General features: G+C 32.6%; 1 protein-coding gene across 2 annotated transcripts in view; it reads right to left on the bottom strand.

The window, feature by feature from the left end:
- The window catches only part of LOC149803260 (calcium-activated potassium channel slowpoke-like), a 346,338-nt gene that overhangs the window by 184,192 nt on the left and 144,522 nt on the right, over positions 1-17,624 (bottom strand). For both annotated transcript variants that reach the window (XM_089952911.1, XM_089952912.1), the window contains exons 7-8: positions 4,858-4,949; positions 2,535-2,645 (exon numbers count right to left, since the gene is read on the bottom strand). In XM_089952911.1, the coding sequence (XP_089809037.1) occupies positions 2,535-2,645; positions 4,858-4,949 (203 nt within the window). The remainder of the gene's footprint in view (positions 1-2,534; positions 2,646-4,857; positions 4,950-17,624) is intronic.

The raw sequence follows: 17,624 nt of genomic DNA on the forward strand, positions 1-17,624 counted from the left end.
TTATTAAAAAGAAATGGTATAAGCTTGTTTGAAAAGTAATTTATTTAATCTTCTGTTTTCTTATTGGTTCTGCCTAATTTAGATTTGTGTATAATTTGATCTAACGATGACAAGAATTGAGCAATCTTGAGTTGCTTTAACACTACCTCTTCCTTTAGATTCAATTATTGTTTGTTTATGCATCATTGCATTTGATATTTTATATCAGTGTACCAGTAATTACCGGTATGTTTTTATTTTGCCTTGAAATTGTAAATACCTAACTCGTTAAAATTTGATCCCAGTATGACAACACAACGAACAAGAATATGGTTTGATTCAATGCTCGCACTTAGGCTACTGAATGTATTTACATAATGGTGCCACCGCATGTACACTGTAGGGTTGAACATGCACTGAATGAAGTACATTCCGCTGAATGAAGTACATCCTTGGAGTTGAAATCATGGGAACCACTGCACTAAACTTTAATGATATCTTCAAAATACAATAATGAAGTTTCAGAAATAATCCTTCAAAAATTATCCTAATACCATTATAGCTGAATTGTAGCTTGCTTTGATGTAAGCGATCTTACACCATACCCGTCAACTCTCATGCTGGGAGAGAAAAAAAAAACTCCCGAATTTTGGGGTCACTCCGCACCTATCTCCCGATTTCATAATATCTCCCGATTTTTCCAGAGAACTCACACTTATTACATTGTCTTCGATTTTAATTTCTCCTAAAAAAGAAAAATTCTCATAAATATATATGTCATATGCAATCCATGGAAGGCATGTTCTGTTGTATCACCTGTGAATATGGTCCTACATGTAAGATGTATCACATGTTATTTATGTTTTAGTGCTACGACCCTGATGCCCAAAACACAAATATCAGTGTCGAGGTCTTACATGTAGGACTGCTGTGAATATTATCGTGACAAAATAATTACTTTACTAGAAAGAACTCGCTTCTTCACTCAATAGGATGTTAAGTTTAAACATTATTCATGTACATTTATGATTTTTTTTCACCTAAAACAATTGAAAAAAAAAAGAAAATAAGCCAGAACAAAAAATAAAGCACAACAATAAAATTGTTGGCAATTAATTTCAATCCCATGGATGATTACTGTGAATGCTGTAAATCCATATGCTGTAGCTCCATTCCCACCAAAAAAATTTACATGAGTGAGCACCTGGCATTTTTATACTGTATATACGAACATTAATTACCATTGTTAAATTAAAAGAAGGAATGAAAATACATACCACAGAGCATACGTGTCCTCAAAAAATTAATTCAAAATATGTATGTTTTATAGTAGACAATACTAAATGCCTTACAAGTTGACAATAAGGGAATAAGGTCGGATATACAACGAAGGGAAAATAGTTGCCACACGTATGGTACCATGAGGCTGTCTATTTAGGTACCTTTACTTTAACAAAATTGGTAATCCTTTATTTCTCAATCAATTGTTGGTGCTTGCCTAACACACGGTAGTGTAGAACATGGTTTCTTTGAATCGTGACAGAGGGCCAGCTGTTTTTACAAAGTAGTTGCATTAATAAGGATTAGCTTTTAATTAGTTGCGCAGGCTTTCCTGCTTGTTTAATTAAGACTAACCTTTACCTATTGTGCAGTATGGCAACAGCTGACCAAAATATGAAAATAGGGCACGATCTGGGGGAAAATAAGGTGCATCACAGGGAGAAACTGCACCTCATTTGCAAATTTCAACCATATTAGACTTGGAAGATGGATCAATATTTAGTGAAAACAAGGCTTTAAAAATGCCACAAAAATCCTCCTGATTTCAGGCATTTACACATCAATGTACTGATATAGTTGCTGGTCCGAATTCCCTCTTAACACAAGCCAATTTCAGGGTTTTAATGATTAACTGGCCTGTAATGCTGTCGGAAAATGAAAGACAAATCCACCAACTATCAACAAAGGAGATGCCGAAACATCAAGCTTTAAATTGTGTGGAAAGTTTGATGTTGTTGAGCCAAAACACAAAACTGACATAGACTGATGATGATCTTAGTTGATCTATAATGAGAATTTTAGCCTTTAATATTACCACTCATCATGAACATGTAAGTTATGCTGGTTATGTGCCTTGTACAAATAAACATGCGTACCTTTTCATAAATGTTACCTCAGTTTGTTGGATCACTTATATTACTGAAAATGAGTAACTCATATGCACGTGATTCAACTTAAATGAAACAGCTATTAAGAACTTGCTGAAATGTTATCTGGAAGAATGCAGTTTGTCGAAACAATGATTAAAGCAAAATCTGCATCTAATATGTTTGGGATGGATTTAAGTGATGCTATGCACGCTTTGCACTGCATAAGTACTGTACATTAGAGTTTATCCTAATCTCACGGGTGAACTCAACTGGCCCACAAATTTCTAGGCCTTTAACTTTTCCTAAATTATTTGACTTATACACGAGTATAGACGGTAACTTCTTTATACACTGAGAAGAATGGACAAAGTAAGTTCTACCATGCTAAGTGAAATTCATACTTACTTGTGGATGAATATGATTTCAACATCTACATCTTCTCTGTCTTTGTGCAGAAAATCTTTCAGAAAGTTTTCAACTGAGTCAAACGTTATGTGTCCACAAACAACAATATGTCTGGAAAGAGACCAAAAACTGCTCACTAATTTTGTTTATTTTTATATCATCTATCTCTCAATTTCAGAAATTCCAATTATTTCTTAATTATTCAAAGAATACAAATATATCTAGTTGTAAATTATGAAGCATCTTGATTTTCAAAGGGCCCTCTGAGACTGAATGGAAGCATCATTTTCAGTTATTGAAATACCCAGTATGACATTTTCAAAATCTGTGAAAAATCTTGACATTCTGTAAATTATGTCTGAAAATTGTATTCCAATATAATATTTATCCCCAAGCTCCATTCCAATCAGCTGAAAGAGCCCTGTCTACTGAAACTGAAATATGTACTTCTACAGAATTAGTTAAAAATGCACCAAATTTATATAATGAAACTGCATATTCTATATAAAAGTAACTCACACACATAATTTTTGTATCCATTTTTTCACTCAGGAATAAGTACATACTCAGCTTACAGATCTAAAACTCACAGTGATCTAAGAAGATATGACAGTGACATAAAAGGAACTCACAGTGAAAGAGATGCATAAGCAATTAATTGTGCTGCCAATTCATATATAACTTTTGGCATCAAATTTTTTGGTTATGCATCAAGTTATGTTTTGGCTGGTACCTAAATTTGTGGAAAGACCTCAGCAGGGGAAGACAGTCCAAATGTCTTCACAGATGGATCACTGTTTGTTGGGTCTGTATATATATGTGGTTTGTCATAACCATGAAATCAAAATTCTCCCATAAACAAGCAAATTCAGTAGATTTTTTAACCATCTGCCTTCTATGATGAGGTCACAAAATTTCACAATCATGAAATCTAACTATGACCTTTACGACAGAAATGTCAAGTTACTAGAGAGACATCCAAAACCATGTTTTGTATCCATCTTAAATAGTATTAGATTAAAACTGTGACTTTGACTTTGAAGATAAAACCTTGACCTTCATAAATGAGATGTGATCAAACAAAGAAGCACAAGTTTACCGTGGTTCACCCTTGTACCTAAAGCAGCTTTTAAGAAACAAATGAAACTTAAAAATATTGATCTGTGACCTTGACCTTAAGGATAAGGATAAGGCCTCAAATGTGCAATGCAATACTTGTTTGAGTGTCAATGTACAAGTATACCAAGTTTCATCCATTTATTTTTTAATTACTGTTAACTTAAAATCAGAATGGCAAATGTAAATGAAATCTTAACTATGCCTTAATCTCAAACAGCTTATAAATTAAAGAAATGGTCAGAAAGTACAATGAAAAAAAATAGAATATTGGGCCATGACCTGACTGTGAAGACGGACCTGTAGTATGGTATGTAACACATATTCTAGTGATTATGAATTTTATTCCCTTAATCTCAATGAGCTTCAAAATTATCATGCTGAGTGTAAATTGGAAAACATCAAATAAATTACATAACACTACTTCTTGTGATGAAGCATAATTACACCAAGTTTCATCCCTTAATCTGATGTTACGGAAGTGAAAGGGACATTGTAATGAACATATAGATGGCCTGAAGCAGACTGACATGTGGTACTATCTATAGAATATTTAATCTGAAATAAAGAGTTTGAGCTCAATCTTCTGTACCTGGATCGAAACTTCTGTACCATATTCAAAAACAATGTTTTCTAAACTAAAAACCCAAGGAAAATATATATTTAAACATACTGAATAGTTATTCAAAATACAAATTCCATGTCTTCTACTTCTGTTGCAATTAACTTTTTCAGAATTTGTACATAGGAACATACAAAAGAAAACCATGGTGACTCAGTAGTTAGCCATATTCATGCATCAGATGGTATGTGTTGTCTCCAGGTGAGATATTTTACTGCATTGCCTCAGTACTAAATAAATCTTAACTGGCTGATGTGGCATTAAAAACCAACCAATCACCAAAAGTCATGCAAGACACACTCAACATGTACTGACTTGACAATACATACAAATAATCAGTTTTCCATTTTATCAAATAATGTTTTTTATGTGGGTTCCTTTATTCTTGTTTGTATCAAGTTATGTAGATTTGAAACAGATTGAATTTATGGTGGATAGTTAAATTTGTGGACGTTCCTAGGTCATCTGATTTCTTGATGTCAGGTCACCTTTTGTGGGATTTCAAAATATGTAGTTTGAAAGATACAAGAAATCCCAAAAATGTCACACGTTAAATAAAAATGTGTTCAAAGTTATTGTACTTACTTTTTTCCTCTTTCCTTTTTATATGTTCCTCCATATTTCTGGCGACTGCCTAGAATTTCAGCAATTTCTGGCACAGCACTTGCAAACATACCCTGGAATTTGAAGACATTGTCTTAAAGGTTTCTGCTGAACCATCATATAATCATGAAATAAGAGGCCAGAGCACGAATCTCACTCATCTTGCCAATGAAGTAGAGTGCCTGCATTTAAAGACACAATTAGAAAGGTTCTTTTAAATACAGCATTCCCACTAAACTTTTGTACCTGGGGGTATATGCATCACTAAAGATCAAAAGTAAAAGTACATATAAATTTTATCAGGTACATTGCTTTGAAAATTAAATCTCTCATAAACAGAGGAGTAATATATGTCAGTTCTTATGTACAATGCATAATTAATGACAATGAATCTATCAATGAATCTGTTCACTGTCAACAACTTAAGGTCTGATGTTTTTGCTTTCACTGACAATTCCTACCCAAGACAAATATCGTGATCATATATAATATTTTACCCTAAAACATTTCCACCTTAAAGAACATCAACAATACTATACCAAGAATAACCCTTGTATTCTATTTATCTGGACTTGTTTTAGCATTCAAATTGATTTTGGTAATTTTGGCATTGCCCCTTAAAGAATGTGTCAATTTATAAGATACCAACATCTATAAAAATGCCCCTTAAATAATGTGTCACTTTATAACATACCAACATCTATGAAAATGCCCCTTAAATAATGTGTCACTTTATAAGATACCAACATCTATGAAAATGCCCCTTAAACAATGTTTCAATTTATAAGATACCAACATCCATGATAATGTCCCTTAAAGATTATTACAATTTATAAGATACCAACATCTATGATAATGCCCTTAAAGAATATTTCAATTTAAAAGATACCAAAATCTATGACAATGCCCCTTATGAAAGGTGTCAATTTTAAAGATACCAACATCTATGACAATACCCTTAAAGAATGTCAATTTATAGGATACCAACATCTATCACAGTGCACCTTAAAAGAATGTGTCAATTTATAAGATACCAACATCTATAAAAATGCCCCTTAAATAATGTGTCACTTTATAACATACCAACATCTATGAAAATGCCCCTTAAATAATGTGTCACTTTATAAGATACCAACATCTATGAAAATGCCCCTTAAACAATGTGTCAATTTATAAGATACCAACATCCATGACAATGTCCCTTAAAGATTATTTCAATTTATAAGATACCAACATCTATGATAATGCCCTTAAAGAATATTTCAATTTAAAAGATACCAAAATCTATGACAATGCCCCTTATGAAAGGTGTCAATTTTAAAGATACCAACATCTATGACAATACCCTTAAAGAATGTCAATTTATAGGATACCAACATCTATCACAGTGCACCTTAAAAGAATGTGGCAATTTATAAGATACCAACATCTACGACAAAGCCACTTAAAAGTTCAATTTAGAACATACCAACATCTATAACAATACCCTTAAAAATGTTTCAATTTATAAGATACCAATATCTATGACAATGCCCATTAAAGAATGTGTCAATTTAAAATACACCAATTTCGTTTACAATGCCCCTTAAAGAATGTCCAATTTATAAGATACTAATATCTATGACAATACCCTTAAACACTGTTTCAATTTATAAGAAACTAACAACTATGAAAATGCACCTTTGTGAATGTGTCAATTTATAAGATACAAATATCTATAACAATGACCGTAAAGAATGTTTCAATTTATAAGATACCAATATCTATGACAATAACCCTTAAAGAATGTGTCAATTTATAAGATACAAACATCAATGACAATGCCCTTAAAGAATGTCAATTTATAGATAACAACACCTATAACAATACCCTTAAAAATGTGTCAATTTATACGATACCAATATCTATGACAATACCCTTAAAGAATGTGTCAATTTATAAGATACCAACATCTATGAAATGCCCCTTAAAGAATGTTTCAATTTGTAAGCTACCAATATCTATGAAAATACTTTTTAAAAAATGTGTCAGTTTATAAGATATCAATATCTATGACAATGCCCTTAAAGATTGTTTCAATTTATAAGATAGCAACATCAATAATAATGCCCCTTAAAAATGTGTCAATTTATAAGATACCAATATCTATCAAAATGCCAATTAAAGAATGTGTCAATTTATAAGAAACCAATATCTATGAAAATACTCCTTAAAAATGTGTCAATTTATATGACCCCAATATCTATGACAATACCCTTAAAGAATGTTTCAATTTATAAGATACCAACATGTATGAAAATGCCCCTTAAAGAATGTCTAGTTTATAGGACACCATTATCTATGACAATGCCCTTGAAAGAATGTCTCAATTTAAAAGAAACCAATGTCTATCACAATACCCTTAAAGAATGTGTCAGTTTGTACGATAACAACATCTCTGACAATGTCCCTTAAAGAATGTGTCAGTTTAAAAGATACCAACATCTATGAAAATGCCCCCTAAAGAATGTGTCAATTTATAAGACACCAATATAAATGACAATAGCCTTAAAGAATGTGTCAATTTATATGATCCCAACATCAATGACAATGCCACTTAAAGAATGTGTCTATTTACAAGATGCCAATATCTATGAGAATGCCCCCTAAAGAATGTGTCAATTTATAAGATACCAATATAAATGACAAAAGCCTTAAAGAATGTGTCAATTTATATATCCCAACATCAATGACAATGCCGCTTAAAGAATGTGTCTATTTATAAGATACCAATATCTATGAGAATCCCCCTAAAGAATGTGTCTATCAGATACCAATATAAATAACGATGCCGCTTAAAGAATGTGTCTATTTACAATATACCAATATCTGTAACAATGCCTTAAAAATGTTTCAATTTATAAGATACTAATGTCTATGACAATACCCATTAAAGAATGTGTCAATTTATAAGAAACCAATATAAATGACAATAACCTTATAGAATGTGTCAATTTATATGATCCCAACAACAATGACAATGCTGCTTAAAGAATGTGTCTATTTACAAGATACCAATATCTATGACAATGCCCTTAAAAATGTTTCAATTTATAAGATACTAATATCTATGACAATACCCACTAAAGAATGTGTCAATATATCAGATACAAAGCTCTATGACAATACCCTTAAAGAATGTGTCAATTTAAAAGATACCAATATCTATGACAATGCCCCTTAAAGAATGTGTCAATTTATAAGATACCAACATCTATGACAATGCCCTTTAAAGAATATCTATGAAAATGCCCCTTAAATAATGTTTCAATTTATAAGATACCAAGATCTATAACAATGCCCATTAAATAATGTGTCAATTTATAAGTTGTTGTTGTTGTTGTTGTGGGGTTTAACGCCATTTTTCAGCACGATAGGTATTAATGGTGGAGGAAGAACCCGGAAAACCCCGGAAAGAACCACCGACCCACGAGAAGCTACTGGCAAGCTTTCTCACATGCCCACATTGGCTGAATCTTTGACTCGAACCGCCGCAGACAGAGGTGAGATGGCAGTGATCCGTAACGAAGAGCGCTTTAGACCACTCGACCACTCGGGGCCCCTCAATTTATAAGATACCAACATCTATGACAATGCCCGTTAGATAATGTGCCAATTTATAACATACCAACATCTATGACAATACCCTTAAAAAATGTGTCAATTAATAAGATACCAACATCTATGACAATGCCCCTTAAAGAATGTGTCAAGTTATAACATACCAATATCTATGACAATATCCTTAAATAATATGTCAATTTATAAGATACTAATATCTATGACAATACCCTTAAAGAATATGTTAATTTATTAGATACCAACATCTATGACCATACCTTTAAGAATGTGTCAAGTTATAAGATATCAACAGATATCACAATGCCCATTAAAGACTGTGTCAGTTTATAAGCTACCAACATCTATGACAATGCCCCTCAAAACAATCTTTCAATCTATGACAATGCCCCTCAAAACAATGTTTCAATTTATAAGATACCAATATTGATGACAATGCCACTTAAAGCATGTGTCAATTTATAAGATACCAACATCTCTGACAGTGTCCCATAATGAATGTGACAATTTATAAGATACAAACATCTATGACAATGTCCCTTAAAAGAATGTTTAAATTTATAAGATACCAATATCTATGACAATACCCTTAAAGAATGTGTCAATCTAAAAGGTACCAACATCTATTACTACGCCCCTTAAACAATGTGTCAATTTTTAAGATACCAACATCAATGACAATACCCATAAATAATGTCAATTTATAATATACCAATATCTACGACAATGCCCCTTAAAATATGTTCAATTTATAAGATTACATTATCTATGACAATACGTTTAAAGAACGTTTCAATTTATAAGATACTAACATCTATGACAATGCCTTTAAAGAAAGTGTCAATTTATAAGCTATAAGATAACAACATCTATGAAAATGCCCCTTAAAGAATGTGTCAATTTATAAGATACCAACATCCATGGCAATATTTCTTAAAGACTGTTTCAGTTTATAAGATACCAACGTCAATGATAATGCCCCTTAAAGAATATTTCAATTTAAAAGATACCAAAATCTACGACAATGCCCCTTAAGAAAGGTGTCAATTTAAAAGATACAAACATCTATGACAATACCCCTTAAAGACTGTGTCAATTTATAAGATACTAATATCTATGACAATACCCTTAAAGAATGTGTCAGTTTATAAGATACCAACATCTATGACAATACCCTTAAAGAATGTCAATTTATAGGATACCAACATCTATCACAGTGCACCTTAAAAGAATGTGGCAATTTATAAGATACCAACATCTACGACAAAGCCATTTAAAGAAAGTTCAATTTAGAACATACCAACATCTATAACAATACCCTTAAAAATGTTTAAATTTATAAGATACCAATATCTATGACAATGCCCATTAAAGAATGTGTCAATTTAAAAGATACCAATTTCTATGACAATGCCCCTTAAAGAATGTGTCAATTTATAAAATACCAACATCTATGATATTGCCCCTTAAAGAATGTATCAACTTACAAGACACCAACATCAATGAGAATGCCCCTTAAAGAATGTGTCAATTTATAAGATTCCAGTATCTATGACAATACCCATAAAGAATATGTCAATTTATAAGATATCAACATCTAAGTGAATGCCAGTTAAAGAATGTGTCAATATATCAGATACAAATATCTATGACAATACCCCTTAAAGAATGTGTCAATTTAAAAGATACCAATATCTATGACAATGCCCCTTAAGAATCTGTCAATTTATAAGATACCAACATTTATGACAATGCCTTAAAGAATGTGTCAATTTATAAGATACCAACATTTATGACAATGCCCCTTAAATAATGTGTCAGTTTATAAGATACAAAGATCTATTAAAATGCCCCTTAAAGAATGTGTCAATTTATAAGATACCAACATCTATGAGAATGCCCCTTAAAGAATGTTCAGTTTATAAGATACCAATATCTAAGACAATACCCTTGAAGAATGTGTCAATTTATAAGATATTAACATCTATGACAATGCCCCAAAAAGAATGTGTCAATTTAAAAGATTCCAACATCTATGACAATGCCCCTTAAAGAATGTTCAATTTAACAAGACACCAACATGTATGATGATGCCTCTTAAAGAATGTTTCAATTTCTAAGATACCAATATCTATGAGAATGCCCTTAAAGAACGTGTCAGTTTATAAGATACCAACTTCTACGACAACACCCTTGAAGAATGTTTCAATTTACAAGATACCAACATCTATGATAATACCCTTAAAGAATGTGTTGATTTATAAGATACAACATCTATGACAATATCCCTTAAAGAATGTGTCAATTTATAAGAATATCTATGACAATGCCCCTTAAAGAATGTGTCAGTTTATAAGACAACATCTATGACAATGCTCCTTAAAGTATGTCCAATTCATAAGATACCAACATCTATGACAATGCCCCTTAAAACAATGTCCAATTTATAAGATACCAGCATCTATGGCAATGCCCCTTAAAGAATGTTTCAACAAATGTGTGCATCACCAATAAAATTTAGTGAATAAAAATAAAATGTACAGTTGTTTATGTTCATTATCACCACAGTGGCAGTGATTGCGTATTATGACAATGGCATTATTTTGTATGTGTTATAACTGCATCTAATGATAGACATTACCACCAAAAACTATATATCTGCCATTAGGCAACCTTGCCATGTATGCTTGGTAAAATGCTTTTCTTTTTCAGTCAAAGCATCGCATTGCTTAATTGCAAAAAGTCACTTAGTACTTGATTAAGGCAGTTTGTTTAGTCATGTGCTTTCATGACTGGGTTGAGTTCTGTGAGTATCAATGAATGATGCAGATTCATTACATTACATTACATGCTCACGCCTTTTTAAGAGTGGAGATTTTATTCATTTAGGGTGGATTAGTGAAATTGCATGTCCTGGAGAAAACATTGTGAGTAAGCTAAGCTAAGGTTTTTTGATGGCGTGGCTATCATTTTTGTCTATGTTCCATGAATATTTTTGAGGGGGAACAACAATATACATGTATTTTTATGATATAAAGTAGGGCATAATAAATAGATTCATCTAAAGCATATATGTGCAGGTGCCAAAGCTTACTTTCAAACTTGGACTGTATTTAAAGTATATATATGTCACAACAGTCCATCTAGAGAATATACACAAATAATGTAATTTTCCAAAATATGAAGCACCCTGTGTTTAACACGGAATGAAAATAAGTAATTTAACAATCTCAAAACTTATTTCACCTCACAAGACAGTAATCCAACTGCTTTTCTCTATTCTGTCTCCTGTGATCATAAGGGTAATTTTCAGCCAAAGTAAAATGATGGGTTTATTTCTCAGGATATTTATTGCTTGTGGATTGTACATTACATATGGAAAATAGTTATAAAGAAATAAATACATCAATCTGCAAACTCAGTCAAATATACCATAACAAGGTACAATATTTCACCAAATACAAGCACATGCCTTAAAAAACATGCCCTTATTCTTTAGGGAAGCAACTGCTAAAACCTGCCTATAGTGCAAGTCATGTAGCTCATGTATGACGTCTAAGTCACTTTTGCAGCTGCAGGTGTCATTTTGGAGAATTTTACTCCACCTACCTTTAAGTGGTGTTTATTCACTTTATTTCACATCTTGTCCATCATAATTCCATTAAAGTGTATTGTATAAATTCCTAGAAAAATTCTTAATGGTAAATTCAATGATAACGTACTTCAACATCTCATTTAAACTGGTTTCGTCATGTGATATGACATAAGAAGGAACATTCCTGCAGTAGGGAAAAAGTTGTACTACAAATATAAACAGAGACATGACAATGGCGTCATTTATAAACAAAGCCTGGGGATACACTGGCAGGAAAAAAGGCAAACAAGTCCAATAAATAGGAGGCAATTACATAACTTTGTATATGTCTGCTTTAAAGTTTTGTCATACCTTTTACTTCACTTGATACATAAAACCTATTTTCCCCATACAAGTATGTAGTTTCATACATGTAAAAGACTAGAAAAATGGCTGTCAATTCAGGTTTAACTTAGTTAAATTTCACATCATGCAAAATTATGATTCTGAAGAAATTTCATGTGTACATGCTAAGAAAAAAACTTTTTGTATGTTACTCCTCTATCCCATTCATAGTTGAACATCCATATAAGACATAATTGAAGATGCATGTGACTTCTTGTTCACACAATTGTACATTTGATTCCCCCTGCACTAGTAATAGTTCAATCCAGTATAGATTTTCTTGACCCAGTGTAATGCCAAACTGCCATTGTAAATTGTCCATAGTGATCAATAATTTTCATGAAATTTTGTTATGACAACTAATGTGTAGATCACTCAAAAATCACAACTGAATAAACTTTGTTACAAATATATTAAATTTTAAAAATAAAGTTAGGGCTGTTCCAGTAAAACATACACCCCCCGGGGGGAAGGCACTTTCAAATTCAACCAACCCACAACAGAAGCAATTTAAAAAAATTATGATCTACCATCAGATGTGTTTTAATCGAAAAACACTGCCCCCTACAGAAGCATATTTTTTAAACATAATTTCTGGCTATGGGTTAGTGGGCGGTAGAAGCGATTTTAATATTGGGTTGGGGACAGAAGCGATTTAAATGACAGCTGGCTGGAGGTAATCTACTGAATTCTTATAGATCATATTATCTACTCCATATTTTTAATTGTATTCATTCATTATAATCAATCTTATGTCCTTTTGTTTGTTTGTCTGTCAGCCAAGTATGTCTCTGATACTGTGAAATCACAAATTTTCATGGTGGCTTATTATTTGCAGATGTCATTGATCAGTCCCTTAATACCTACTAATTTAACATCCATGAATACAGATTTTATAATAGATATTTCTATTCTAATACAGAAATCATGAATTTGTATCCTTACTAAACTGTGTGTTTACTAAAGTGATCACTATGTCTTGCTATTTTTCTTTGCTCTCAGGCATGCTGTTTTTGATTAGAATAATAGTTAAATCTTGTATTGCTATCATTTCTTGTAAGAACATCTTTTTCAGTTACCAATGTCTTATTTTTATGCCTTGTTGAAAGACTAATATAAAGTTATAAAAAAATATAGCAAGTCAAACATTTTTATATCACAAGTTAGATTTTAAAAAATGAATGAAAGTCAAGGAATCATTTTTCCCAGAGTACTCATAAAATCAATGTCATTGCAGTTAACTGTATTGTCAACAACAGCATCATCATCACTGATGGCCTAGCAGTAACATTTTGCACTTTCAGTCCAGTTGTCAGGTTCTATCTCCCAGTCCTAGTCTTTCATATGAGACTTATACCTATTGCCCGAGGGGCTTTCATGGCAGAGTGGTATAAGATGCTTGTCTTGTGATACAGATCTGAGGGGCTTCTATGGCAGTGGTACAAAATGCTTGTCATGTGATTACTTGTCTCCAATGTGTAAATGAGAATGTTGCCAGTTACTTGTGGAAGGTCAGTGGTTCTACAGAAGTGGTTTTTGGTGTCTCAAAAGGACTTTTCTTCAGCAGTAAAACTGGCTGCCATATATAGATTCTCTTCATTTGAAAATGGTGTAAAGGCCATAATGATCTACCGAAACCCGAGATCTCATGTCTAAATGCCTTCGGCTGTTGGAGATAAGTATCAAATCAACAGAGGCTCCATGTGCCCAAGTGTACTAAGGTGCTTGCTTTTACATCCCTTGCACATCTCAGAGTGAGTTTGCATCACAGATCAACCAATTTAGGTTGGTGGTCTTTTGGGGTTCTTTCTCCACCTAATATATTGTTCAAAAATCCCAAAAAACAAATCAAACTAAAACAACCAACTAATCAACTGTGGCAACAGCAGCAAAGGTACTAGTCAATCATTTTTGACACAGCTGTAAAGGTTTATAACGTTTGACTCAAGTAATTTTTGTAGACCTTTGAATATCATCAATTATGCCTTTCTGACAGTTACCTAAAAGTCATCATCAGTTGGTACAAATGGATTTTTCATGGTGAGCATACGAGATGGAAAAGTCAAGCAATCCTGCATCACACACTACCGAAAAGTTTAAATTTCAGCTCACTTTAATTTTCTCTAACATTGTTCATTGTTCCAACTAAAACTGTTATAACTTATTCAAGCTATATTCACCAATATCTGGAGTTGTGCATCTGTAATAAATATTTGTAACAAAGTATGAGAATGCATCAAAGTTTTTCAATGATGCATTTGAATTGAGCAACAACCACAATCAACAAACCAAGAAATAAAATTATTCACATCTCTCAGGCAGAAGTAGTGTATAATCATAATCTGCCAAAAGATTTTTCAATTTTTAAATTTGCCAAATATTTTTCCAACCATACTGATTCAGTGGACATATCACCAGAATGGCCAGAAACGGACCAGAAGGTTAAAATCGATTTGATACATCTTTTAAGCAGCTAAATTCATATTGGTTTAGTTAACTGTACACCCTTTATTGTCTTCCTTTTGATAAAATTTCTTACTGAAGCTGAGAAAATAATGTTGCACACAAAAAAAAAGAGGCACACTTCTACTCATTGTTTTTATTATACTTCTCCATTCCAGCCTGTTCTTATGATCTTGTCCCCCCACATACTGTTTGTCCTGTTTATGATATGTATCTAAATTTCTCACTTTTCCTATTACTATATAGATGTTCTGTGAATATCCATATCAGTGTGATACGTAACGGGGAGACTAAATCCAAGATTAAAAACCTCTACATTTCTGGATGTATTCTGCTTGGATTCCATATTTCCGCACAAAACTCAAGAGTTCAGGACTCTCTGTACTAATTCAGTTCCCACTGTAAACCTTTGCAAACACCATGATATTAAAATTCAATAACTTAAAATTTCGAGTGCTCATGATCAAATTTGTATCAGTATAGACACATCTATGACGACAGCTTTTGTGAAAAGAAAACCATAACAGCCGCACCATTTTTGGGATCTATACAAATTTGAAATGTGTGCTTTCAATACTGCACCAAAGAGTCAGCTGCTGATTTCAGTAACGAGTCGTGCAAACTCAGGTCTGTAAAGGGACGGAAATTATGTTAATAAAACAATGTCCCACACTTTTTTGTTACAAATAAGACAAGCTCTCAAAAGATTTTTTTTAACTAAAATCTTATTTTCATTATCAACCAATCAGGGGCAGTCAAACCCATATAGTATGGTTCTCGTTCTTTCACATCTGTAGTAATGTTGAGTCCTTTAACAACTCTCAATGGTTGTAAGCCTTTTTTGACCATGCTGACTGAACAAACTGTAAGATAATGTTCAAGTAACAGAAATACCATGGGATAACCAGAGACCAATAGAATCGAATAGTCAAGTTATCTCCCCTGCAGGGATGCTGCCAGGATTTCAGGATTTATTCTAAGTTTTGTGTGTGTGATCTCCAATGAGGAAGTGGTGGCAGGATGAATAGCCAGTGTTAAATATCTCCCTAACACTTAAATATCTTTCTTACTGTTCCAATCTGTTAAGGCTCTACTGAAATCAGAATTCTCAAAGAGATGTCATCTCTAGTTGTATAGCAATTATTACTGTGATGTCATTGGGCATGGTCAAGTGGTTGTGGTGGGGTCTTGGTTGGGATCGCATAAAGACAATAGGCTTACTCCATATTTGACAGCTAATTACAAGGTTGTCAAAAGAATTAAAAATTTTCTAACAATTCAGTTGGACTCGGATACTTGATTCAAAGTCAATGTACAGGTTCTAAAATTGATGTGTTTATTTTGGAGCTAAGTTCCTCTATCACATTCAAGATCTGGATATACCAAAGGTGAAATTAGTACAGTTGCATCCTAAACTACTATCGTGGCTACTTCAAATGTTATTTAATGTGAGACTTTAATGCAAGAACTCGTAGCTTCAGTGATTTTTGGGTTTAAATAAATAATTTCTTCTCAACCAACTCAATTTGGTGCAGATTACATTGGTTTTTTTAATGATACTGTGAGAATTCTTGATGTGTAAAAATTGTGCAAGAAATGAACAACATCAGAGCAGAAAATTACTACCACTGGGAAAATATTGATAATAACTTACAGAAATAATATTATTATTTAAGTAGAATATGTGGTGACAATACGAGCGCTAGTTCTACAACTTTGCAAAATACATCTTGTACAACTATTCTATTGTTTCCAACAACACTGTAATATGGCAATAATTTCTGCCCACTTTTTACTTTAGTCCCTTGCTAATTAATAGTTTTAGATTTTACAACACTAAGCACATTTTACCTTTTGACAATAACACATCATTACAAATATTTTGATTCCAAGAAAATAAAAGTTACAATTTTATTAAAAGCACTGGTACCAGTACGACTAAAGGAGATGGTAAAAAAAAAGAATCAGGATGAACAGATTAAAAGTGATGCAAAGGATCCATATATCAGAATGACACCAAGTATTTTTTCATCAATTTCATCAGTTAATGACACTGCTTAAAAATGTAGTGTAATAGATAATAGACTTTTTTAGTTATCCAATTTGTAATACAAATACCAAATGATGGCTTGGAACCAAGTGCCAAAAGGTCTGCAGAAAATACCACCATGATCAAAATATACATCGGAAGAACCAAACACAAACAGGACAAATTTTATCCATCTTGCTTTGAGTTTACACAGACCAGTCAGTCTCTTATGTTTAATGTCATTTAATTTTTGCACATAGAGAGCATGTGTTTCATTTGGTCATACATCTGCATGATATAAAAGTTTGTCTCTTTATTCTCTTGTTGCCATAGTGGTTCTGCCAACTAGAGATCTACACACACTTAATTATGTTGTATGGGGATTCTCTGATGTTCCGTATGAGCACTGATATGTTAATTGTTTCTGAATTTAATATGATCCTCCTCCTCCATGTATGAATATTATTCTGTGCTGTGAACTCCTTTCATTGCCTGCTGTCTGAAACGCATATGCATAATTAGCTTGAACAAGTTATTGTTCTTTATGGTTGTGCAATTTTCAATTTTCAACATCTCACAGGTATGGCCCCATGGGTATTCTCTCTTGCATATCACTGTTCCAAAAAGAAAAGTTTTGAACAAGAGGTCTCATAAGGATTT

Source organism: Sinohyriopsis cumingii, chromosome 3 (assembly GCF_028554795.1).
Source record: "Sinohyriopsis cumingii isolate HCF-2022 chromosome 3, ASM2855479v2, whole genome shotgun sequence".
Taxonomy (NCBI): Eukaryota; Metazoa; Mollusca; class Bivalvia; order Unionida; family Unionidae; genus Sinohyriopsis; species Sinohyriopsis cumingii.